Source organism: Mchenga conophoros, linkage group LG14 (assembly GCF_057382185.1).
Source record: "Mchenga conophoros isolate Kocher_MC1m ecotype Shallow Benthic linkage group LG14, M_conophoros_male_GT1.1, whole genome shotgun sequence".
Lineage (NCBI taxonomy): Eukaryota > Metazoa > Chordata > Actinopteri > Cichliformes > Cichlidae > Mchenga > Mchenga conophoros.
The window spans coordinates 2,425,333-2,452,915 of record NC_140539.1 but is presented as its reverse complement, the minus strand read 5'-3'; the positions used below and the strand labels follow the sequence as shown (position 1 = coordinate 2,452,915).

General features: G+C 42.6%; 1 protein-coding gene across 5 annotated transcripts in view; it reads right to left on the bottom strand.

The window, feature by feature from the left end:
• The window catches only part of sgsm2 (small G protein signaling modulator 2), a 109,061-nt gene that overhangs the window by 28,153 nt on the left and 53,325 nt on the right, over positions 1–27,583 (bottom strand). For 4 of the 5 annotated variants that reach the window (XR_014888271.1, XM_085244733.1, XM_085244735.1 and 1 more), the window contains exon 3: positions 17,631–17,799. Coding sequence is in view for 4 of the 5 variants with exons in the window: in XM_085244733.1 (XP_085100859.1) it covers positions 17,631–17,799 (169 nt within the window). In the remaining variant the exon portion in view is untranslated. Of the gene's footprint in view, positions 1–5,129; positions 5,204–17,630; positions 17,800–27,583 lie in introns of those variants that run through there. The other variant, XM_085244736.1, reaches the window with a different exon arrangement.

Genomic DNA, 27,583 nt, shown 5'->3' with positions numbered 1-27,583 from the left:
CAGTGAGTGTGAGTGTGTGTGTGTGTGTGTGTGTGTGTGTGTGCGCGCGCGTGCGTGCGAGACCGAGAGAATAGCGTTCTTCTTCCAGCTGCTCTCTTCGGGGCTCGCCACAGAGGATCATTTGCCTCACTCTATCGTCACAGACGTCTGCTTCACTACATCCATGAATCTTCTCTCAGCTTCCTCTTTTCCTCCTGCCTGGCATCCTTTGTCCAGTATTTCCAGTGTCCTTCCTCTGCACATCTCCAAACCATCTCCACCTTGTCTCTCTAACTTTGTCTCCAAACTGCCTAACTCAGAGGTTCCCAAAGTGTGGGGCCCGCCCCCTAGGGGGCGCAGAGCCATTGCAGGGGGGGCGTGGTGTGAGAAAACAAACAAACAAAAAAAACAAACACTTGGACACTGCTAGCATCATGGACAGGTTTTTGACGGGGCTCCCACACAAACGCAAAGCAGGAGATGTGCCAAGGTAGGTCTCTGTGACAGAATTAGTTTTCCCTGTCGGAAGCAGCGCTGGGCTCTCCAGATCACGGACAAACAGGATCCCACATTCTTGATTTTTAGTTCACAAACACTTTTTGTAATGACTCACTACTCCTGACATTTTGGAGATGTTTGCTCTTTATACAGTAAAGTTACAGCGGGATACAAATAACATCAGGCTGATCCTGCCACGATTTGTTCCCCGGTTCAAATCACGGACAAACAGGATCCAACAGCTGTTTATGTTTTTAAACCCATTTTGCACAGAGAGGCATTTTTTAAAAATGTATTGACAGCAATGTTGAATATTATTACACAGGACAAAAAACAACTACATGTAAAATAATGACACTGTGACGCCTCTGCCTTTGTAAATGGAGGGACAGTAACTGTGTGTAAAACCTGCAGACAGTCAGATTAACAGCATTTCGTCTCTATCATTCTGCAATTCATCTCATGTAAACAATAACGTGGCCACAGCGTGACGTGAAAAAGGCACATACCTTTGACGCTGCGTAACGAACTCTGTATTCCTCGTCCACACGTAAACGCAAAAAAGGAGTTTTAAAAAATCTCAGTTTTCGATGATTCGAAACGCCGTTTACGTGGACGAAACAGCTGCGTGTTCAAAATCACCTGTGTAGGTGCGGACGTAGCGTAAAAGAGTTAGTAGTTTATTCTATTACTACCTGTAATTTATTGCAGTTTACTTTTATCTGCTTAATTGTTTACAATAAGTTTAAGGTGTGAAATAAACAGCAATGGAGCAAAATATGGGCGTGTGTGGTTGGAGGATGTGTTTGCGTGGTGGGGGGGTGCGAACATTTTCCTTGTGAAACAAAGGGGGGCCTAGCAAAAAAAGTTTGGGAACCACTGGCCTAACTCAAGCTGTCTTTGTGATGTGATCATTTATAATCCTGTCCATCCGGTCACTGGCAGGATGGCTGTAGCGCAGTAGTTTGATCCCTGTCTATATGCCAAATATCCTTGGGCAAGGTACGAACTTCAAGTTGCTCCCCGATGCATCCATCAGAGTATGAATGTTGGGTAGAAAACAATTCAACTTTATTTATATAGTGCCAAATCACAACAAAAGCCACCTCAAGGCGTTTATCTTGCACAGTAGATCGTACAATAATAGATACAGCAGAAAGTGCTTGTGTGATTGAGTGCTTTAAATGCTCACAGAGTAGAAAACCACTATACAAGAAGCAGACTCCAGACCGTAACATCTGCCACCTCCAGATCGACCTTCTGTCTTATTCCCAGTACTACTGTCTCCAAACCATCACTTGTAAACCTTCCCTTTCACTCTTTCTGCTTTCCTTCTGTCACAAATCCTCCCTGACACTCATCTCCAGCCACTCCACCCTGCCTACACTCTCTTCTTCATCTCTCTTGTGCACTTTGGATTCTGTCCAGTCCAAACTGGGACCTGGTTTCATAGTAGAGGCACCTGAAAGCCGAAGGCTCTGCTATGATATTCAAGACTTTGTATGTGAGGAGAAGGATTTTAAATTTGATTCTGGGTTTAATGGGGACCCAGTGCTCTCTGTTTCCAGCTTCTGGTTAAGCTAAAGGAGTTTTTAGAGCTGCCAGATTATAATGAATCATATACGTCCAGCCTAGAAGTAATAAATGCATTAGCTAGCTTTACTCTGAGACTGACATGAATAATTTTGTGACATTGTGCAAATAAATGAAAGCAGTCCTACATGTCTAACTCTTATGGTAGCTTCCTTTTAAATGGAGAGAAGCAACAATGTAGAAAAACACATAAAATTAAAAATGCATTAAATGAAATAAGTATTTGATGCCCAAGCAAAACATGACTTAGTGCTTGGTTTGAAACTGTTGCTAGCCAGTGTTAAGACGTTTGTTGCACACATCTCAGGAGGGATTTTAATGCACTCCTCTTTACAGAAACTCAAAATCATTGAGGTTTCTTGGCTGCTGCTCATCTCGAAGTTTCAGCCTCCACAGATTTTCTATCCGGTCTTTAAGTGATGACGAGACGAATTCTGCTTCCGGGCCCAAAGTAGTCTGCATTTAAGAAGGTTGTTGTGTTTTTAACATGTTTTAATGCTTTGTATCTTGTTCTATTTAATCTCAACAAGCCCCTAAAAACAGTCAGTGATCGCTGTCGACCTCTCTCGGTTTTTATTACCGCTCATCATTTTAAAGCTCAGTTTTTAAACCCTTACGATGTAACTACAGCCCAGCCCATGCTGCGGTATATTAATGACTAATGATGGATTATCTCAGTTGTTCTCCTGACTGACGTTTGGTCCGTTTACAGCATCCTGCTATGCGATTGCATTTGTCCCTAACCATCAGGAACCCTCACGTTAACTTTTATCGAGTGGAAAAAAGTTAGCGTTCATCCTCCAGCTTCACTGTTTATGTTATGTTAACATAACTTTGTCGCGCTAGCGATCACTTGGCACCAGTGGCGTGTCTAGAAAATTTTTGTTGGGGGGGCCAGGTAGGGGCACAGATTTGGAGAAGGGTGGCAGATGTAATTGGCAGATAATGTTTAAAAAAAAAATTCTACCAACCATTAACCATAATTCAATAATCCTATAAACCTAATAACCGAATGCGCTTTTAAGTCTTATTAGAATGAGATTTTAACCACTACGGTGCAAAGTTTTTAGATACTGCGTTGATAAAGTACAAGAGATACAATCAGTGCTTTGTCAGTGTTTACTCAGCATTCAAGGACAGCAATATTTGCATAGTATTTTTACTGACATATAGTGCACATATGTTTTGGGCAAAAACATTTTTGAATATTAAAATACGAACATCTTTAACAAACAATTGACAAATTAGCCAGTTCCAATGCAAAACTTTATCTGCCTGTTAAAAAAAGAAGATAATCTTCTCACAAACTGGTGTTTGATTTTGAAACAGGAAAAAAGTGGGGAAACAACTGAAAAGACTAACATTTGAATAAAACCTGAAAGCAAGTAAATACTTTCTATGCTGCCTTATGGTAAACGTTGGTAATATTGATAAAGAACAACACTGGCTGATGATAAAATACAGTCAGCTGGCATCGTGACACTGCCAGTATTAACCTGCAGGGCTGGACTGGGACAGAAAATCGGGCATTTTGACTACAGACCGGCCCACCAGGTATTAAAGCCATAAAGACTTTGAAAACAAACGCTGTTGTGACAGTGATGTACAGTCTTGTTGGTATATGTGTGATTTCTATACATTTTACGTCAGATAAAAACTTTGGTTGTAAGATTTAGATAATTATTTAATAAAAGCGAGATATTTTAAATGAGAATAAGAAAGAAAAGTATTTCTTTGTGCCCCCCCCTCTCCCTGTTAATGCCTACCTGGCCCCCTGGCATAACTTTGCTAGACCCGCCCCTGCACAGTTACCAGCTGTCAGCTACATAAAAAAGGATCCTGGTGTTATTTGTCTCTCAGAAACAGTTCATAACTTCCCTTCAACTCATTCATGTCACCTAAACCTGTTTCTCCATCACCTGTTCAGCTCTGATGATCCAGTAAGGACATCTCCTGGTTTCATGTTTCCCTCTCACCACATATCCAAACAGACATCATGACCAGCAGCTTTACAGCTGTGGCTCCAGCAAACATCAGCTGATACTAGAAATTAATATTAAATAAATTCTAACAACAGCTGATCAAGCTTGAACGTGCTGCTGTTGTTTAGCACGACATCTGCTGGTTTCCTCTTTCTGGCGCAAAGTGGGCGATAAATAAACAAGAGAGACGATCAGCTGATCATTGATCAGTTTCATGATTGAAGTAGAAACGGGAGACGGAGGAGGAGAGAATGAGAGAAGAGGCAGCTGTGCAGCGTAAACACACAGAATAACTCCAGCTTTGTGCCTTTTTCCATTCTAGCTAAAGTTCGGGACAAACTGCGTCTCTTCTCAGCTCAATACCAAACGCATACTATTTTCTCTGAATGAGGGACCATTCCATTTTTTTAAGGAGCCGTTGGCAACTCTACTAACTAACCTTATGAATAAAATAAAGTTCACTATCAGTAACATCATAGCAACTGAACAGCTGTATAAAAACTCCGTCATGCTAGCTCGGGCAGTATGAGTTATTGCAACTGACGGTAAAAAGTCAGCAACATGAAAATAAACTCCACCTAAACTTGGTTCATATCTGACCCAGATAGACTGCAGGTCATAACTTCTTACCTGAAGTTCAGTTCACCTGACACTCGGACTGGTGGCTGCCTCGGGGCTCTCCTCCTGCCTCCCCTTCCCTCATACACCTGCTGGCCTCTGTGGAAGCCCCGCCATAGCCACCACCAAACAACTGAGTTATTTTTACACATCGACCTGCATCTGGCCAATCCACCACCTCTCATTGTTCATGCCATTACAAAAAAAGTCACCGGGCATATGCCCGGTATGCCCGATGGCCAGTCCAGCGATGTTAACCTGCAACCAAATCTGCAGCTCCATACAGCAATGTTACGACTTAGATGATATCTTATAACTCATAACTCTTATGTTAGCTGCCCTCAGTAGCATACTGTCTGAAATATTCGACGGCTGTAATAATTCTTTAAGTGTTATTTTTTCCTTGGGATTCTAATTTCACCGAAGTTTACTAAACTCAACAAACTTAATATTACTTACCGGGACATTTATTCTGTCCTCATTTTCTTTCACCGAAAAATTGTTTCCTGCAGTGCCTCTTTCGTGCTTGGCTCTCCTACCTTTGCTAACGTGATGCGCATAGCGCAGAAGCCGATGCTGCATTCACTTACACTCTGATATCTGAGCTTCACCGTGAAAACATAATCGGACATTTGATATTTGATTGAATTGTATTGTTTTGCCTTTGGGGTGGCACCTGGGGTGGCCAGTCTGGTTGGGGGGGTGGCCTGTGCCCCCCCAGGCCACCCCGCTGGACACGCCATTGCGTAGCACATGATCATTATATACCAGGTAGCCCAACTTCAGTAACCCAACAAACGTCACTGCTGTTTAGTTTTCTGTCTTCATTTGTGTTGGAAGTGATAGCAGAGCTGTACGTTTGAATTCTTTCAGAAATCTCTCAGTCAGAACATGCTATATCATGTTTAGGTGGAAGCTAGCGAGCTAACTTCCTGCTAACTTCATCTCCGTTAAATTTAATAAATTCTGTTTTCATGGATGCCTGGATGTTAAACTTAATTGTTACACCTGGTAGAGCAGAACGCTGATCATTTTATTAAAGATGAAAGGCTTCAGTGATGCTGCTGTGATTGTGTGACTCAGGGACCTGCAGCAGAGTTTGGGCCCAGACATGGCTAATAACGTCAGACTCAAAGACCGCATAGGAGTGAGATCTGGACTGATGACCTTAATGTTCATACTTTGGCAGCACGTTTTGGTTAAGTATTATTCCCATTCATGGCCTGGCTTCAGATTTCTGGCAGAGGGAAGGAAGTTCTTGTGTAGATTTTGCAGAATATGGCCCCATCCATTGGCCTCATAATGCAGTGAAGTCATCCTGTTTCCGTAGCAGATGCACACAGGAGCTTAAGTTAATTCCAAAGAGTTCGGTTTTGGTTCCATCTAACCACAGCACTTTGCTTCAAGCCTTCTCTGAGTCGATGAGATGTTCACTGGCAAACTTCAGACATGTTCTTGATGCTCTCAGATCATTAACAAGCTCCTCACGTGGAGTTTTGGGTTAATCCACCAGCTTTCTCATCATCATCCTCACAGCAACCATCAGGCTAACTCATAGTTATGCACTGGTCAGTGAAATCTTACACATACTAGAGATGGCACGATACCACTTTATGTCCGATACCGATACCGATATCATAAATTTGGATATCTGCCGATACCGATATGAATCCGATATAGTGTTTTTTAATCAACAAAACTGTTTTTTAAATATCTTGCTGCATTTTGTATAAGTTCATACTCAAGTTTAAAACAACAACTACACTAAAGCTATTCTGTTATACCTGTATGCAAAAAAAAATATTTCATAGTTCAGCAATACTGATCAATCTAATAAACTTGAACCTACACCATCCTCCCTATAAGATAAGATAAGATAAGATAAGATAAGATAAGATAACCTTTATTAGTCCCACACGTGGGAAATTTGTTTTGTCACAGCAGGAAGTGGACAGTGCAAAAGTTATGACGCAAAAATTTCTATTCTGGTATTTTAAAGAGTACTTAGCATAAATATTAAGCAACCTAACTAATAGGGTTCCAACTCCCAGCAACAACAAAAATAAATAAATAAAAAATAGGGAACCACCCCTCACGCTCCACCTCATGATGCTTAATCGACGTAATCAACCTTAATTTGATGCAGTGTGAAAAAAAAGGCACAGAAATCAATTATTTTTCAAGAAATATTAAATAGATTCAACATCTTTCTTCAACAAAATTGCAGACTGCACAGATGGTACCTTCCCAAAGGAAAAAGTACTATAGCTTACTAGGGTATTTATATTAGACTTAATAGTCACTATATACAGTAATTGACTTCTATTCATTTTACATCAAATTAAAACTTTGGGTGTCAGATAATCATTTATTAAAAGCTCGACATTTTAAATGAGAATAAGAAAGAAAAGTATGTCTTTGTGCCCCCTTTTCCCTGTTAATGCCCTATCGGCCCCCCTGGCTAAACTTTGCTAGATCCGCCCCTGCACAGTTACCAGCGTCAGCTACGTAGAAAAAGATCCTGGAGTAGAAAGTAATATTAAATACATTCTAACAACATCTTATCAAGCTTAAACGTGCTGCTGTTGTTCAGCCGCTGGTTTCCTCTTTCTGGTGCAAAGTGGGCCAAAAACAAACTAGAGACACGGACTAGAGACAGAAAAGCCGATCAGCTGATCATTAAGCAGTTTCATGATTGAAGTAGCAGCAAGAAGAGGCAGTCGCTCCATATATCGCTTGTTAAGCTTAACGCAGGAATGCTTTACAAACATTCAGAGATGGACTTACACACTTGCTTTACTTCTCTCGGGATAACTTTGTCGGAGATGAAATGCCGGGTTGCTAGCGAAGCTCCACATGCTATCCAGACCACCGACAGGTCCCGCATGCCACAGCCGCTCTATCACGTGATGCATACTGCTCCGACGTGCTAACGTTCTGAGGTGAGTTACGGCGTGTTGCAAGTTTTGTGAGGTGCTTTCGTGATATTTAATGGATCGGATTACATTTTTTATTTTTCTCCGATATCCGATCCAGTAATTTAGGTCAGTATGGGACCGATACCGATACGTAATATCGGATCGGTCCATCTCTAACACATACTATTAATGTGCAGTAGCAATTAGTAGCAACTTATTACTCCACCTTCTTGTCTAAAGATATACATTTAGGCTCTGCAAAAATCCTGCTGGTTGCAGTCAAAATACCAAACTCGAGAATGAAAACCATGTGTGACAAACCATGTCTATCCAAAGACTAACGGTGTTGCTGACTGAATGCGAGTATAACATTACCCCACTGTGCATGCATTATTCATAAGCCATCAGGCTATTATGCATTTAATGTGGATGTGTTGCCTCAAAGCATCTTCTCTCATAAGTGTAATCTATTTGTAGTTTCAGGAGGTTTGATTTACTGTGTAAATATCCTTTCTGAAAACATGGCTGCCCACACAGTGCTGTCTCTCCTTCGTCTCTAGGCTTTACACATTCTAAAATGTCAACAAATAACTGATTTGATTACAGTGATCAGAAACGGTCTTAAGAATGCTTAAATGTAAGGTGCTTTTAGTGAGGGAGGGTAAAATTCTGGAAATACACAGAGAGAAGAGATGCCACAAATCTGACAAAGCACTCCACATTTTTTTTATCTGTAGAAAAATATTTTAGCTTAGCCTAATACTGACATACAGAACAAGTTAACAGTAGCACTCACCTGTTTACCTGCTTCAGACTTGGCATTTTTACTGACATTGATTTATTATGTTTTTTGTATCCCTGTGGTGACTTCCATTTCATGTGTGTCACGGCTGGGCCAGCAGTCGTGTAGTGGAATGAAAAGGATCCAAAATGCAGGCAGCTGACTGATGAAGTGTGACGTTTATTTACAAGGTGGGATAGTGGCAAGCAAGCAGTGAGGCATGACAAAACAACTGAAGAAACCTAAACTGGGAGAACTAAACGACAAACCTGAGAGCATACAAAAGTGGTGCGGGGCAGAGAGCCGCAGAGACAGGAACGAAACACCATAGAACGCAGACGAGCCGACAACGAACACAGACCGACACCCACAAGGTAATCGGGTAATCACACACAGGAGGGAAGAACAGCTGAACCTAATACACACAATGACTGGAGGACACAAGCTGAACACAATGACAACAGACACAGACCTTCAGAATAGAACAGGAAATCCAGAACACGAGCCTTCAAAGTAAAGCAGGAAACACACAGACTGATTTACAACACAACACGGGGACATAGGGTTGCCAACTCCCTGAAAAAAAAAAAAAAGGACGCCTAATTGGCCAGGGCTGGGCGACCCGATTGTCTTCATCCTTCCCAGTGTGGGGAATTTCTTAGCTCTTGTTTTTGTGTGTGTAGTTATTTTTTTAACCATTTGACAAAGTGCATACCCTTTTCAGCTCAATACTTTTGTTTCTAAATACGGAACGATTCTGTTTTTCAAGGGACGGTTGGCAACCCTACGGGGACATGAACAGAGCACCGAGGACAGACACAGGTAGGGCTGATAAAACACTGAACTTCAGGTTCAACCCTAAACTAATACAAAATCAGAATAAACACAAGGCACAAAAATGAACTTCAAGGAAACACAAAACGCTGGGTCAAACTGACCCAGGACCATGACAATGTGTAGGATAAAAGCTACAAATAAAGAGAGACATCATCGTTTGTCTCTCCTTTTGAGTACATTCACTAACATTACTGTATTCCTAAATCACTCATCCCAGATTGTAACCATCAAAACTCTTAATCGTTAATCCAAAACTAAACAGGCTGTGAAAAAGTAGGACTCACACACACACACACACACACACACACACACACACACACACACACACACACACACACACACACACACACACACACACACACAAACTAAGTGTATCCATACAGCTGTCTAGTTGTCATAGCACAAACTTTACGTGCATGTGATGTGTTTAGGAGAATCTATAATAACATGGCTTACGCTCTAACCCATCAGGCACTCGATTAGCCGACTTAGAATTCAAATGGTTCCCAAGCATCTTTGAACCAAGCAGTGACTGCTGAAGCTGAAAAATGAAGTCAGGGGAGAAGTTCCAAAAACTGCAGAATCCCATGGAATGAGCATTATCAATAACCAGTGTTGGGTAAGTTACTTTAAATTAGTAACTTAGTTACATTACTAGTTACTTCCATCAAAAGTAACTTAGTTACTTCAAGTTACTCGTTACTTTCAGAGTAACTAGTTACTAGGGAAAGTAACTTTGGTTTTACTCAGAATTCTCTTGTTAATGTGTTTCTTCCATAACTGGACACCCAGCAAGATTGCCAGTCTTCTAGCTTGCTTACTTGCCACAAGTGCACTGTGCCACCTACCAAAGGAAAAGATAATGTGCATATTTCCACGAGAGAAATCCCACGCCTGATTCTATCCTAGCTTTTTACATCCAACACAAAAACTGCAGTCGTGGTGCTTTCGATTGTACTCAGAACTCGGAAATTCTGCCTTCTGAATAGGAAGATGTAGGTAACACCAGACTGCAGATGAGCTGCATACAGGGCTGGACTGGGACAAAAAATCAGCCCGGGCGTTTTGACTAGAGACCAGCCCACCATTATAGGAAAAATCATAAAGCCTTTGAATGAAAACAAACGCTGTTGTGACAGTGATGTACACTGTTCTGATGGTATATATGCATCAATCTATCAATCGTTTGTTGTAAGATTCAGATAATTATTTTTTTTAAAAGTGAGACATTTTAAATGAGAATAAGAAAGAAAAGTATGTCTTTGTGCCCCCCTCTCCCTGTTAATGCCCTATGTGGCCCCCTGGCAAAACTTTGCTAGACCCGCCCCTGCACAGTTACCAGCTGTCAGCGACATAAAAAAGGATCCTGGGGTTATTTGTCTCTCAGAAACAGTTCATAACTTCAACTCATTCATGTCACCTAAAAGGTAAACCTGTTTCTCCATCACAGCTCTGATGATTCAGTAAGGACGTCTCCTGGTTTCATCTTCATGTTTCCCTCTCACCAGATAACCAAACCGATATCATGACCAGCAGCTTTACAGCTGTGGCTCCAGCAAACATCAGCTGATACTAGAAATTAATATTAAATAAATTCTAACAACAGCTGATCAAGCTTAAACGTGCTCCTGTTTAGCACGACATCCGCTGGTTTCCTCTTTCTGGCGCAAATTGTTCTACCTGAACTAGAGAAGCTTGTGTTAAGTGCTAAACCGTGTGGTTCTCCGAATGATGTCGTTCCACCCCGTTTTCTGAAAGAGGTGTTTCCTACTGTTGGACCACATATTTTAAACATAATCAATACCAGCCTCTTGTCAGGTCAAGTACCAAGTGAGTTTAAGCATGCAGTTATTCATCCCTTACTTAAAAAGCCAGGCTCAGATATTTCAGTAAGTCCGGGACAAACTGTTCCTTTTCACCTCAACAGGAAACCCGTAATAATTTCTCTGAATACCAGACGATTCCGTTTTTTACGGGACGGTTGGCAGCTCTAATAATTAACCTTATGAACAAAATAAAGTTCAACATCAGTAACATAGCACCACCCAGCTGTATAGAAACTCCGTCATGCTAGCTAGCACGCAGTACGAAAAAGTCAGCATAACGAAAATAAACTCCACCTAAACTTGGTTCATATCTGACCCAGAGAGACTGCAGGTCATAACTTCTTACCTGAAGTTCAGTTCACCTGACAGGCTGACACTCTCGGACCAGCAGCGCTTCGGGTCTCTCCTCTTGCCTCCCCTTCCTTCATCCACCTGCTGGCCTCCACCACTTGCTAATGTTACTGAATCTGTGAAAGCTCCGCGATAGCCACCACACAAAGTAACGAGTAACGAGCCTATCTAAATCCCAGTAACGAGTAACGCGTTCCTGATTTTGGCATAATAACTAGTTACCGTGCTCGTTACCACAATAATAACGTAGTTACTGTAACGCGTTACTTAATAACGCATTAGTCCCAACACTGCCAATAACATTATTAAAAAGCATGTTCACAGCCTGGTTCAGAATCTGCTTTGGACACTTCTTTTCATCTGTTACTGCACTAATAACTGCATGTGTGAGTTGCACCCGTAGAGTTTATGAATGGCAACAAAGCTGATAGCTTATCACAGTAGTGACAGAAGGATGGTTGTAAAACAATAAATCATAAAGAGAAAGCATCGAGGCAGGTTGTCCACTGTAGTCGGTGACACACAGAAGTCAAACCCCTCATGCTCTGCTGTAATTACTACTCACTTCACCCCCATAACTCTTTAGTCCACTGTTGATCTCTGCTCATATTCTTTCTCTGGCCTCTCGTTTCCCATCATGCTCAGCGATTCTTTCACCGCCAGTGGGCCAAACCATGTTGCCATGGCAAACAGGGTAAATGAGAGATGGAGCCCTGAGGTAGGATGACAGAGAGCATTGTCTGGGAGTGTGTGTGTGTGTGTGTGTGTGTTCGTTCTGAGTGTGCTTGACTGGATGTATGGATTCTAGCACAGGGATGTGATTTGTGCAAACCACATTTACACACAACAATAGGCTTTAATGTTGTGTGCAGTCTCTCGGGAGGGAAAAGGCCGACCAGATGTGACAGATGAATGAGAGACACTACGCTGATATGAAGACGCAGCGCTGAGCACCCAGTGTACCCAAACACGTTTAACTCAGCTTTACATCAAATAACGCAGCCATGTCGCAATGATGTTGTGGTTCACATTCTGCCTGCACATAGTTTATGCAAATATGGAGGTGTGTGTGTGTGTGTGGTAGCCATGTGGTACAATTAATGACCAAGCAAACAGCTCAGCTAGTACTTCTGCGCCTGTAGATGAAGCAGTTTATCATAGTCTGTATCTGCAGGCACACATGCAGAAAGATGCAAGTAATCCACACACTCACATGCAGACCTCAATGCAGACCTGAGGCTTATCACGGTGTGCACACAGACCATTCATCCTTAGCAAACACTCAACTGAGCTGATATTGTGTCTGCTGGTGACAGACACTGGAGATATATCTCCAGTTGTGTGTTTTACAAAAACTGGAAGGCATTTGGACATCCTAGTGGACCTTTGTGCTTTTGATGACGAATTTTATGGCTCTAGAACCCAACCGGGCCCAAGTGGACGTTATGAAGATAGTGAAACTTTAAAACATAAATATGGACTAACAATAATGCAACAGTAGCCTTTGAAGTGAAAACACCTAATTTAACAAGTTCAATCAATAAGCCCAGAATCGATGGAATCAGGCAGATGTTGTCAATAATTTAAAATGCTACTGCACATCTTTTAAAAATCTCACAATTAAAAAAAACTACAAGCAAATTCTTCTGTCTACCATTATGACTTAAATATGCTAATATGCACAAACTAGCTCATACACAGCATCACCCAGCAAACAAAAGTCAAAGTAGAGAGCACCTGCAAAAAGATGGCAAAAACCTCCTCCTCTACCAATGCACCGAAGACCCCCGGGCTTGGGCAGGGCCCCAGCGCATGCACCAACCACGGCCCAAACCCCCCAGGCCCAACCAGAACCCTAATTCGAAGGCGTAGTGCCCCCTGTATCTCAAGTCTCCAAGCCCACCCTGGACCTGCCAAGGAGCAGAGCGGTGACCAGGCCAGGCAGCCGCCAGAAAAACACCACCCAAGAGTCACCGAAGCCCCATTCTGGTCAGAACCACAGCTCCTGCACAGAACCCCCCAAGAAACCCACCCCTAGGCAACCGCCAGACCCCCCAAGTCCGTACGCCCCCCTAACCCCACTAGGTGATGGAGCGATCAAAGGAACCCAGAGAGATTGATCTGATGTGGCGGCAGAGGCTGTCTCAAGGCTAATATGGTCCAGCAAAAGAGCTCTATATCGGTTAATACTAAGATTATTTTTGTTTTTCCACTTCATGGGGACAGTCTTCTTAGCAATGTGGTGGTACTGCGATGAACACAGTACACACCAACGTTTCAAATGCAGGTTTGACAGGTTTGTGAGTGTACACTTTATCCAAAACCTAGTGACGGTTTACTCATGTTTGTTATTGGGTGAGTGTGGCGTGTTGTATAGAGCACTTTGAGTAATCTGGGAGAGTAGAAAAGCGTTATTCAAGAATCAGTCCACTCACTCTCTAAACAGAGTTTCGTCATGTTACTTTTGCATTATTACATTCTGGCACATGTTCTTATTACATGGCTTGATTAAGGCCCACATTAGGCTGACATCTGGGGCCAGAGCTGAAACTGTTCTGGGCCAGCACAGGGCCACCAGTGCATCTGCAACTGGCCTTGTGCTGGCCCATGTGTGGGCCACCTCTGGCAAACCAGGTCTGGGCCACCAAAGGGCCGTCATTCTTTGCGGTATGTGGGCCTTGTGTAGGCACATTGTGTAGTCCAGATCCGGGCCATACCAATTTTGCTATGTGGGTACCAGAGGGTACTGCATGGTGCTGCAGAATGCTGTGGTAGTCCTTTTGGTTCAGGGTGCCTCTCACTCTGTACAAGTCACCCACCCTGGATCCAGAAAAACAGCCCCAGACCATCACACTTCTTCTTCCATGTTTGACAGTTGATGATACACACTGTGCAACCATCCTTTCACCTACTCGACGGCGTACAAAGATTCTACAAAAATCCAAATTTTGATTCATGAGTCCATAATACCTTCTTCCAGTCTTCAGTAGTCCAATGGTGGTGTTTCATGGCCCAAGCAAGCCTCTTTGTCTTATTCTGATGTCCTAGCGATGGCTTTCTTGCTGCAACTCATCCTGCCCATAGTTTGTGGGTGTGTGTAGTTAATGTTGAACGCTGCATTTGACGCTCAAGTGAATGAGAAAAAACACGTCGATCGGTTGTAAGAAAGTGTGGCAGTATGTAGACCCGAGTGGTGTTTGGTGTTGTCTGATTATATGTGTGCACATTAACTTATATGATGTAGTGGATGTGGTGACACTGAGTGTGTATCTGCGTGATCGTGGTGTGCAAATGAAATAATCTTTGTGTAAAGACCAAGGGTGCAGAAGCAGAAAAACAAGAAAGAAAACTAATTGGGGGGACATTGGGGTTGAGAAGGAGTGAAAAGAGTACGCTGTTTGTAACTAAGTAGGAAAACAGCTGATCTGTAGAGTGAGGGAAGAGAAAAGGAAGAAGAACATGCAAAGGGCCAAGAGGCAGAGATGAAAGGGAAACTCGAAGGAAAACAAGAACATAGTAACCGTCACGTTTACGCTGCGGTGACTGAGGGTGATTGATCTGTTATGACGTCACGTTGCATTAACAAATTGACATGAATAAGCTAGACAGATAAGGGAAGAGGAGGAGAGAAAAAGGCAGTGCATTCTCATCTGGAGTGGCGTTAATACAACCAGGGAGAGGTGCTGGGGTCGCGACTCTTCACCGTCTCCTCATGAAATCTTTGAATTTGGCCACAACAGGTCGCGGTCTCCTGGCTCCCTGCGATGAACACGGTGGAAGGTGATGTTCTTTACAGTGTCTTCCCGAAGCTTCAGGTGGGTCTTCATGAAGGTTTTAATGGTAACTTTTGCTCCTCAAAAGTTACCTGAAGGTAATCTCATGCTACGGGCCTGGAGATCGATGACACTCTCTTTTATTTTTTTATTTTCTTCAGCTGGGTCACATTCTCAGTTAGACAAGTGACAAAGTCCCACAGCTGAAACCTGAAAGCTGGACAGTCGCTTATCGATTGAGTCCAGTATTTGTTTAACTCTGAGCCACCATTCGCTTTTCCCCGCCAAGTCTCCAGGTGTCTGACATCACCTAGACCTTTGCCATGGAAGATTATCTGGTTTCACCTGATTAGTACTCTAAGCTATCAGGGCAGAACAATTACATTCTCTTCCACTAGAGGGCAGTACAACTACCTGCTCTAATTAAATGGTGCCAACTGCCAGTAAAACAGGAGAAGATGAAGAAGAATTTATGTACCGTATTTCCCGGACTACAAAGCGCACCTGAATATTAGCCGCAGAAGCTAAAATCAGGGGAAAATCCTGGTTTGTACATACATTAGCCGCACCTGACTAAAGGCCGCAGGTGTTTCAATGTTGACTTATCATATGTAAGAGAATATGCACAAAGCGAATTGTCAGGAAAGAGATGGCTGTTTGGAGACACACCCCTTTTGTTAATATTTTGAAAAACAAGTTATGGGTACATATTTGCACATGTAGTACATAACAGTAACCTACAGCACACCAGAAAAATAGATCCGGACTACCTTTCAGGCTCAGGTGCAGCGACACAGCTTTAACAAGAAGAAAAGTCAGTCATTCACCATCTTTCTCTTCTTCCTGCGCTCTAAAACCACCAAAGTCCTCTCCTCCAGTGTCGGATACGAACAGGCCCAGGATGGCTTCGTCATCCACTCTCAGCTTCTCTCCTTCGTTGTCACTTTCAAAACCAAAGATAATCCTCATTGTCATTGTCAGTGTCAGAGTCGAACACCCTCTGAAGGGCCGTGGCGGTGTCCTCCTCTCCATCATGCAACAGTCCAGCCCTTCGAAATCCGTTGGTGATCGTGGATGTTTTCACACTTTTCCACGCTGTCAGAATCCACCGGTGGAGTTGAGCATAACTTGCTTTTCGCAAGTTTATCGCCGCTCGTCATCCACGACTCCCGCTGAACGCTACTTTGAAGTTTGTTTTTCGCGCTACTTGTACGGCACTATGTTGCCTGGCGGACGGACACGTGACCAACATACCACTCTTGAACCCCGATACTTTGTGTCTGATCACATGCCCTTCCGCCAGGCAACGTAGTGCCGTACAATAGCGGAACAAACAAAACAAATCGTCTTACGATATGACAAAAATCACGGACAATCCTTAGAAAAGCCGCACCTGACTAAAAGCCGCAGGGTTCAAAGCTGGTGCAAAAAGTAGCGGCTTATAGCCCGACAATTACGGTAATAGTCATTTGAAAAGGAAAAAGTCAGTCTGACCTTGGTCCTGGACCGAGAGGAAGGCCGAGCATGAATAGTGATCATAAGAAAGCAAAAAAGGTAAACTGGGGACAATCCGAGCTAACTCCGCTATGCCTGGTGTGCTGTGTGGTTTTTCTAATGTGAAACATGCTGTGGCTCCAAAAGGTTGGGAAATACTGACCTAGAGCATTTTCATGGACTGTGTCTGAGATTAGAGACGTTTTTATACCCAAATTTGAGCCTGGTGGACGCTGAGAAGTCAGAAATGAAACAAGCATATTCATTCATTCGTTTTTTTCTGTACAGGAAAGCGAGTCAGTAATTATAATTTGCCATCTTAATCAAAACATAATAATTTGCTTGGATGGATAACATTATATAATAAAAATAATTTTATTTTATCATTAAAATATCATTCCAGTTAAAGAACATGCAAACACTGGTGCATTCGGCATCACAGAAGCATTAATGTTAATTTAGGGCAGCTGTTGCAATAACTTGGATGATTTTTGTGTGATTTCTTTATCGCTATCATAACTAACACAGATCACATTTCTGTAATCTTCAGAGCAACAGCATCAACTGTGGGGAGACCTCGTTTGTCTGTTATTCTGTCCACCCTGTCATAAAACTGTCTCTGCTACCACATTTATTGTCCCTTAATCATTTAAAGTTCAGGTGAATAATTAGGGCTACACTAACAGTCTTCTTATCCTCCTTCATAAATTGGGCTGAAATGGGGAACAGAGTCTCTCCCTTTCTAATTAAGACGACAGATTCACTCCGTTTGCACTAATGGTGGCGGAGTCAGGTACGGTCCTGCTGCTCTCGTCATAAAGTGATGAACTGAAACCTTAATGTGGAATCATGACAGGGGTTCGAAAAGCATTTAGTAAGCGATGCGTCATGGCTGCCTCGGGACAGATTTGGGTGAATTCAGCACAGCAGACAGTAAAAGCAAAGCAACAGGAGGGGTCGGCGACATCTGCGTGACCAACCTGGTAAGATCAGCCTGCTGCTGGAGCTGCTCCTGCACTTTACGGCAAACCTCGCCGGCGGTGTCGCAGACTTTGCCGACCTTGGTGAAGAGGGCTGCGATCTTGTCGCTGCGGAGAAACCCAGCAGCTCGTCTCTTCAGCAGGTGACCCAGGCAGGCCTCGACGGCAGCTGCAGGGACAGCAGGCAGCTGAGTTAATACTGACAAGGGCAGGAGAGCAACCAGAGGAAAGTATACACAAAGTGGAGGAGAAGAGATAACAGCTCAATTTTGAATTGAAGGAATCAGCAAGAAAGATGGAGACTGACATAATTATCACATTAAATGAAATAAAGCCTGAAAAGCTTGTGGTCAGCACAACCAAACACGCCAAATGGCTGAGACGATAGCATTTTTATCAGCTGAACACTGTTATAGTCTGTTCTAGTGTTTGTATCTCTACGCTATCCACTCGGTCTTGTAGCACTGAGCGCTGACGTGGCAGCACAGAGGAAGATTGTGCTCTTCCAACAAGAAATACAGTGTTTTAAAGTGTTAATGTATTTTTTTTACTTTATGTACTTGATAAATCTTTATTGATTCATAAAACGAAAAAAAGCAGGACTACAACAGCGACCAGGCTATCAAGGCAGTGGGTAGAGAGAACATTAGGGAGGTGGCTTGCTGTTAGCAGTGCCTGTGAGTACACTGATTGCGGATTGTCTAATTACTACTGACTCAAACTTATTTGAACAGAGACAAACTTGTTTTTGAAAGAAAAGGCAGACAAAACCTCATTTTCACATTTTCCCACGAATGTGAGAAGTCGCAATGAAAGGAACCTGATGAGCACAAACATGTTCTGTTACAGTTCTTTTGATTTTGCTTTCATCCTTTAATGGCAATTTCCAATCAATGTGGAATTATCAAAGATTTTCCTCTGAACTGCAAAGTGGTAACTCTGCTAATTATTAAACATGCAGCTGGTTTGAGAATATAAAACTACATGTGTCATTTCTCTGCAAGTGAGCTGCACAGCAGTGTTTATGTGCACATGGGTGCTGCTGCAGCTGACCTCTGATTTCCACCTGCAGGCTTTTATAGATAAAGTTATTAGTGAAACACCCTGACATATTTAGAGGGTTGCCGGCGGTAACCTCAGCGTGCAGCTGCAAGATGACTATGTGGAAGAACAAATGCATTACGAACAGGACATTAGTATATGAGCTGAGGCACAAGTACAGAAGGGCACTGACTCATATGCAGAAAATGAGGGAGAAATTGAGGTAAACAGTCTCTTCCTAGCTGTGACCCATCCATTAGCCGTCTCCCTCCCTCCCTCTGTAATTGCTGCATTAGTGCTCAGCCATAATGAGCTTTAGGGCTGATGTTGAAAGCAAGATTGTGACACAATTATTTCAGCCAAAGCAAACAGAGAATTTAGCTCGTACTTACTCAGAGACTGTTTTTAATACGCAGCATGTTTTATTAATGCACCGTTATTTCAAATAAAGGTGTCTGCAGATGCTCTGGATCCAAATGAGCTTCAGTGTATATATACAGAAGCCACAAAGATTATATTTATTAAAAAGCCCATCTGAAATATGTGATTCATGTCAGGTTTGAGCACTTGTGGTTCTCTGCTTGCTTTTGCTCTGTGAGGTGAATCTACCACATAATATTACAGACCGACAACAATGTTATTCTCTGCGATGCTGGGAAAAACCTGCTTTATGGGTGCAATCGTCTGCTTTTATTGCTACTCTAGGCACCTTAGAGGGTTGCTCAGAGGCTTGGAGATTTTCACTCACAAAGCTGTCTGTGCAGTACATTCACAGCAGCTTCTGTCTGGCAGATTAATACATTAGCCTCTGGGGACGTCTTGCTGGTAATACTTTCTCGTGTAAAACTGTCCTTTATCCTATTAGAAGAGGATCGCCAGGATTAGCAGCAGAAGAAGAAGTGAAGGTTTGCAGGGAGGGAATATTGATGCACGGTTGTTTCTGTGGAAACACAAGAATTGAGGACAGGATGCAAGCAGCTCTCCCACGGGAGGAACCGCACCCAGCATCAGCTCATCCTGCTGCCTCTCCTTACAACTGGCCTGTTAATTCATGTTCTGGGTGTCTGTGGCTCTGATGAATCATCAAATCCAAGCTATTACACGAATAATTAGCATCATTCTAGGGCTATGGAAGAAAACACTGTGAAATAAGTGCTGCTGGGACCACAGAGCAGCGGAAGGCTCGTTTCAATACTACCAAAACATGCTCGCCATGCAAAATGTTTTCATTTTGGTTTAAAACATTCGCCGAATCCTTCGAGTCGCCCCTTCGATACCTCTGCTGATAACTCTAGATTTATGACAAGCATAGCTGTGTGTGGTTTTTCAACGCCAGTTTAAAGATCCGGCTGTCCACGTTGGTCATTCAGAAATCCACCATCACACATTATTAGAATATTTCCTAATATCAATGAAAAAGTATTTTAACATACAGAAATGACCAACAATGCACTAATTTACACACTTAGTATGTTGAGTCCATGAATTACTGGATCAGTGTGGCGTAACATGGAGCCAATAAGCTTGCAGCACTGTGTTGAGTCATGGACCCTGGGTTCCTCAGACCCAGGGTCCATGAGCAGATTTGGACTGATATTATATGCTATATGTATATTGAATGTATTGTGCTGCTGTCCCTTGTTTTCCTGCTTGCTGGTGTGTGTGTGTGTGTGTGTGTGTGTGGGGGGGGGGGGGGGGGTACAGGTGTATCTGGTAGGCCAGTGTACAGGCACCATCAACCCTGGTGGGTGGGCCCTGCCAGGAGGCTGGCCACACCTAGGATGATGCCACACACCTGCAGCTGATTGGCCTCGTCTGGAGGGAGTTACTTTAGAGCACAGGTGTTGAACCCAGGCCTCGAGGGCCGGTGTCCTGCAGGTTTTAGATGTGTCCTTGATCCAACACAGCTGATTCAAATTGCTAAACGTTCTCCTCAGCATGTCCTGAAGTTCTCCTGAGGCCTGGTAATGACCGAATCATGTGATTCAGGTGTGTTGACCCAGGGTGAGATCTAAAACCTGCAGGGACACCGGCCCTCGAGGCCTGGAGTTCCTCACCCCTGCTTTAGAGAGTGGCTGAGCTCCCATCAACGTGGGATCGTTGCGTGAGGCTACCCGTCAATTTCTCTGCTAGATGTCCGTTTTGACACAAGTGTACTAACGGCTCCTCTGTGTTTTTTTTCTGGAAGGCTGTAGGAACAAGGAGGCAGTGAGCACGTTGTATAAAGGGAGCGGACACACAAAGCCACGGGCAAGGGGAGAAGACACTGGACGGGAGTCGGGGAGCACACGGGGATTTATTATTGGATTGTATTTTCTTCACTGTGAATAAACGCACCGTTTGCATTGCAAGAGTCCAGCGTTCGGGTCCTCCTTCCCCACATCCCCACGGTCTGCCAGCGCAGCCGTGACAAGTTGTTACTGAAGCCTGATAGAAGTTGCCTTTAAGTTTGTCTATATTTTTGGATAGCGTGTTTCTGGTCTTCCACAGATTATCCACGGGGTTCAGCCAAGTTGGCTAATCGATCAGTCTGACCAATAACAGTCTTGGTACCGTCGGTAGGTGACCAGTCCCACTGGAAAAGGAAATAAAGGTAAAGGAGAAAGTGTCTCCACAAAGCTTTTCATGGAAGTATGACATCCTGGTAACGGGCTGCACTGACTTTGGACTGAATAAAACACAGTTGACCAAACACCATCGATACACGACATATTGCCACCTGATAAAATAACACATTGATTTGTGCCATATAAAAAGTGAGAAATGTCAATTCAGACTCTTTGTCAAATGTACACTAAAGAATCAATTTACATCAGCAGCCTAACAACTGTCGTGATAATAAATACTAGTTAATCTATAGCACCAACTCATCAGTCAGTCACCTGTGACCTCGCCTCTTCACCTCTGTCACCTGATGAATGACAGTGAGACAAATACATGCAGTCACACATGTGCTTCAAATACAGTCATGAACCAACAAGTCATCATCCAGTTTCACCTGTGATCTTGTGTCACCATTACTCTCTGTGTTGGTTCTGCTGTCACCTGACAAATAGGACATACATGACAATAAGAATAAAATGTGCAGCTGCTTCAGTGTTTCTGTCACTTTGTGCAGATCTTCATCAGTAATGTTTGTAGGCTGAGTGCATTTTTAAAACAAGTTGTGCAAACTGCACTACGAGGTGGAATATTTCCACCCTCTCCCCGTCCCTTCCGTCCATGCCAAATCTACACCCTTGCTGTGAACTCATTTTTGTATTTTGCACTCGAACCTTTTCTCTCAGTGTTTCATAGTGTTTATATTAATTGTATTTCAGCTCCATATGCTTGCTAGCCATCCCTTTACAGCTGTTGTGTGTGTGTTTCCTGGTTGCTTGGTACCTGCTGGTGCTTGACGACTTTGGCATGCTGTTTCTGGTGAATGGACTTTGTCCTAAGATTTAATGTCACAGCTGTTCCTAATGTTTGGGCAGAGAAATCTGAACGTTGTCATGTTTACACTCTTTCTGGACCTCAAAAACAAGCAGAGATAACAATGTGTGAGATTCAGGTGTTTACTTACAAAGTGATGGGAAAACATTTAAACAGACATTAACACAGTTACATGTAAATACATATTAGCTGCCGAGCTTCAATGTTTTTGGTGATTAATGACCCTTGAATGTATTTCATACTTTTTTTGATCACTACTGGCTTTTATTTATTTATTTATTTTAACTTCTTGGCTTTAAACATATTATCTCCTCCTGCTGGTGATGCATGCGTGTACATTTCACACTTTGGAATAGCGTGAAATGGACACGGTGGACCAGCATGTCGGCATATTTTGCCATGATACTGGGTTTCCAGCCATCTACACACACACACACACACACACACACACACACACACACACACACACACACACACACACACACACACACGCACTTGTTTTCATATCTTGGTGAGGACATCTCATTGACATAATGCTCTCCCTAGCCCCTAACCCTAAACATCAAAACTGAATGCCTAACCCTCAGCCTAAACCTAACCAAAACCTAACTGTAACCCTGATGCTAAAATCACATTTTGAGCCTCAAAAATGTCTTCAAACTCATGGGGACGCTCAATTTGTCCCCATAAGTGACTGTCGGTCTCCACAAGTATAGCATCACGCCATCTGTCCTCACAAAGATGTCTAAACATGTACACACACACACACACATCTGTCTGGGAGCTATCAGCTGTAGGTATGGCTAGTGAAAAAGTGCATTTTACATTTACTCAGGTTATGTTTGATCATCTAAAACATTTACGTGTGACAAATATGCAAAAAACTGAAATCAGGAAGGTCTAGTTCAGCACACGCAGCCACAGTCATTGCTGAAGGGCTGGCTGTTTACAGAGTGTCGTATCAAAAATTCAGAAAATAAAATAAAATACTAAAGCCTTGAGAAGATTATCAAGAAAAGCGAATGAAGTTAGAAGTTCAGAGCGATGTGAGACTGATGTCTGTGCATCGTGACTGACTACACAGCTGTTGCTGTCCCAATATGAAACCACTCCTGAGCCAGGGACAATGTCAAAAGTAGTGGAATAAATAGAAAACTTCTCTTTTTAGATGCATTTTATTTGTAAATTAAGTTCCAGGGGTGTGAAGTGTTTGAAGACCAGTGAGAAGTTTCCACAGTGTGTGAACAGTTGCTTTGTCTTTGGTTGGTATCGATGGTGTTTGGTCAACTGTGTTTTATTCAGTCCAAAGTCAGTGCAGCCCGTTACCAGGATGTCATACTTCCATGAAAAGCTTTGTGGAGACACTTTCTCCTTTACCTTTATTTCCTTTTCCAGTGGGACTGGTCACCTACCGACGGTACCAAGACTGTTATTGGTCAGACTGATCGATTAGCCAACTTGGCTGAACCCCGTGGATAATCTGTGGAAGACCAGAAACACGCTATCCAAAAATATAGACAAACTTAAAGGCAACTTCTATCAGGCTTCAGTAACAACTTGTCACGGCTGCGCTGGCAGACCGTGGGGATGTGGGGAAGGAGGACCCGAACGCTGGACTCTTGCAATGCAAACGGTGCGTTTATTCACAGTGAAGAAAATACAATCCAATAATAAATCCCCGTGTGCTCCCCGACTCCCGTCCAGTGTCTTCTCCCCTTGCCCGTGGCTTTGTGTGTCCGCTCCCTTTATACAACGTGCTCACTGCCTCCTTGTTCCTACAGCAGTCAGAGGGGAGGAGCCAGGGCCAAAGGTGAGGCACATCAAGCACAGAATAATAATTTTAATCTGAGGATAAAACGCAGGTACTGAGGATGAAAGAAGCTTCAGTGCTCTCAGAAGACTAAAAACATGGCTAAGGTCAACAATGACTCAAATGAGATTAAACAATGCTGCTGTGTGTCCACCAGGACATACTGGACAGTATAGATGTAAAACCAATATGCCAGCAGTTTATCTCAGTTAACGAGAGGAGAAGGCATGTGTTTGGCTGCTTCACATAGTGGACGTTGAGTTGTTGTGTGGGACACCAGTAGTCCATGTTGCTGTAACCGTAGTTCATGTTTAGAATAAAACATCCCAGCTCACTGATCTGATCGGGGCAATAGTGCCTAAAATGTTGCATAATGTTGCTGAGAGATCTTTTACTTTGTGGTCATCTTAGACGAGTAGTTTTATGGACAAAACCCACCAGGTCACTCAGTGTTCCCTTAGTGCTGATGTGTCAGAGATGTTGGTGTAACTGAAGTAATGTTGTTAAGTCCTTAAAGTCATATTCTTTTATTGTCACACTCTATTTTTATTTTTGTATGATACCTGAGTTATATGGAATATGGCTGAAGTAAACTAAAGTCTAAAATACTTAGTCAGTCATTTGTTTAATAGTAATTTAACATTATATAATTCACATATAAAACTATGAATTGTAATTTTAAATGGTTTAAAAGCATGTAGAATAGCACATGTAGGCAAGTATCTTTCTCCTTTATTTATCAAGAAGCAACGACAAAAAGGGAAAAAAAGAAACGGGGCAGGTTCGGTGGTTGAACCATCCGTCCCCACCAATGCCAAAACCAAATCTACGCCCTTGGTTCACAGTACAAGAAAGCCTGTGTGAACTGAGTGCAGAAGCAGCGTCTCACAGGCTCAGCTTCAGTGCTTCGAACACCACGACTCATCTGCAGTTCAAGAAGGACGTGACTTCCTGAGGAGCACAGTGACACGCTGCTGTTCCAGCACTAAATCGGGAAGTTTAAGCTACAGTAATGACTCTCGCTCTTATTCTCCTCTGCATATACGGTACGCCTACTTTCATTTCATTCTTTTCACACTGTTACACTTTAGTTTGCTTCAGTTTGACCCAAACTACATCCCATCAATTTGAGCTAATCTCATTGTTTTGTCCCTCACGATGAAAGCACTTCATCTCAATCAGTTAGATCACTCAGTATCTTTGGTTGTGAGCAGTACATACAGCATTTACACAGGTTTACTTTCTGTTTATTTATATTTGTGTTCTTTAACAAAGAAAACATACTGAGTGTCTTCAGGGTAGTGGCAGGCAGCTCTGGAGCTATCGCCACTGAATTCATTAGAAGATCTAATGAAAGCAAAAGTTAATTAGTGCCACTTGTCTCCCATCAGGTCTGTCACCGTCTGATAAACTCAGATCTCCTCTGTCTGCTCTCACACTGTCTCACCTTCACTCTATACATTTAACATCATTGTCTGTTTGAGGCACCGCTGCAGACAAATTTGCTGCATGAGTGTCACATTTACCTCAAAGAAAACAGGAGCTGAATCTAAACGAATCCATTAAAAGTTACAAAGTTACATGAAAGAAAACAACTAATGTATAAGGTGGCACTAAAAGCTTGTATGAGATGTAAAATGAGTCTTTGTCAGTGGAGGCTGGTCGGTCTGATGCCCGAGGTTGAGCATGTAACCCCTCAACCTCTGGGCAACACTTTCCATCGCATGGCGATTTGAAAAGTTGGAGGCAATTTCCAAGCGATCACGGTCCAACTGAGACAGAGTGCCAAAGCAGATCACCAACATGTTGCAATAAGAGGCAAGGCAAGCTTATTTGTATAGCACAATTCAACAACAAGGTGATTCAAAGTGCTTTACAGAGACATTAGAAACAAAAACAAATAAAAAGCATGATTTAAAATCATGACCTCTGACCCAGCACTTCACTTATGGGACTTAATATTTTGGCATCTGAGTTATTATTTACAGATTTTGGTTACTGTGTAGTCTTTATGTAGTTCTTGATATCTCGCTTTCTGTTTGTTTCTTAGTCTTAGTTTCTGGTTCTGCTCTCGGTTATTGTTTATATGCAACTCGGTGTTAGTCCCCCCCCCCCCCCGTGAGTCTTGTCTCTGTGTCTGGTGTTTAGTAACTTCCTGTTTTAGTTTCCCAGTCTCTTGTCTTGTGTTTAGTTTTGTCTCTTTAGTTTGACTCTGATCACCTGTTTTCCTCCAGCTGACTTTTGTTTCCGCAGTTAGTCTCCTGTGTATGTAAGGCCTGAGCTTACATGTGTTCTTGGTTCTGGCATCATTTGTCTTCCCAGTTTGTGTGGCTGTTCTGCCTGAGGGTATCCCCGTGTCTGTCTTCAGTCTGAATTATGGACTTTCTGTTGGAATCTTGTGAAATCACCAAATAAAGGTCAGTTTTTCATCAGCATTCAACATGACGATTTGCACCAGTCAGTGCAACTCATCTGTGATGATGGAAACACCCAGAGGCTAAAATTAATATGAAGTCGGTAATTTTCCTAAAGCAGTGTGGGACTGTGCTGAAATTAAGGTTATGTTCATTAAGTGATTTCTTCAGGAGAAATCTGACTTCCTGTTATAACACTCAAACAGGAAATGGTTTCACTAATTTAACAGATCTTCATTTGTCCTGGAGAACTTGTTACTCTATAAAAGGCCTCCATAAACCTGGAACATCGTACTGTTTGTCACTGATCGAGGAAAACGGGAATAAAGCTGACAAAAAGCTCTGTTGAGCCAAATATTCCTTTAACCTTCGAGAGCAATGATTTGAAGACTGTCGCCACAGATAAAGTTTTAACCATCAGAGACAAATAATCACAGTCGTGCCAGTAAGTACAATAATTAACGCTTACATTTTAAATGATTAATCTATCTTTCTAAACAGGATACATACTACAGGCTTTTAAGGTGGCGGTAATCAAACCATTACTTAAAAAGTCTTTACTTGAGCCAGCTGTCTCAGCTAATTATACATCAAACCCTCTTTTATTTTCAAAAACTGGTGAAAGAATATTTGTCAAACAGTTACGTGATTATTTACAAAGGATGTTTTATCTGAGGAGCTTCAGTCAGGATTCACAGATAAACCAGTGGACCTGTGTCAGACCTCAGTGCAGCGTTAGCACTGACACAGAGATCACACCGTGAAAGGTACTGAGCTGTAGTGTGTGAATCACATCTATCTGACAGATTTGAAGAGTGTGTCTCACACAAACATAGTTACAGAATATCACAGGTTAGCTCCTTTTTTCATTGACTCCATGTTGAGAATTGAATTTAAATTCTTTCTCTTCACATACAAAATCTCAAATAATCCACATCCAATCTTAAAGATTTCATTTTAAATGTCTTCCTTACTCAATAGTTTATTTAAAAGTTCTTTTATGGGACCAGCTCCTAGTTTGGAGAGACAGACGCACGCTCTACCTTTAAAATTAGACTTAAAACTTTTCTTTTGGATTAAGCTCAGGTGACCCTGATCGATCCCTTAGCTGTGCTGCTGCTACATCATTTCTCTCCCTGTGAGCTTATACAGTACTACTGTATGTCATCATTAGTAATGATTAAACTCTGCTTTCTGCTTTCCTAACAGCCCAACTGGTCCAGGCTGTCAGCTGCCCCTCTTTGAGACTGGTT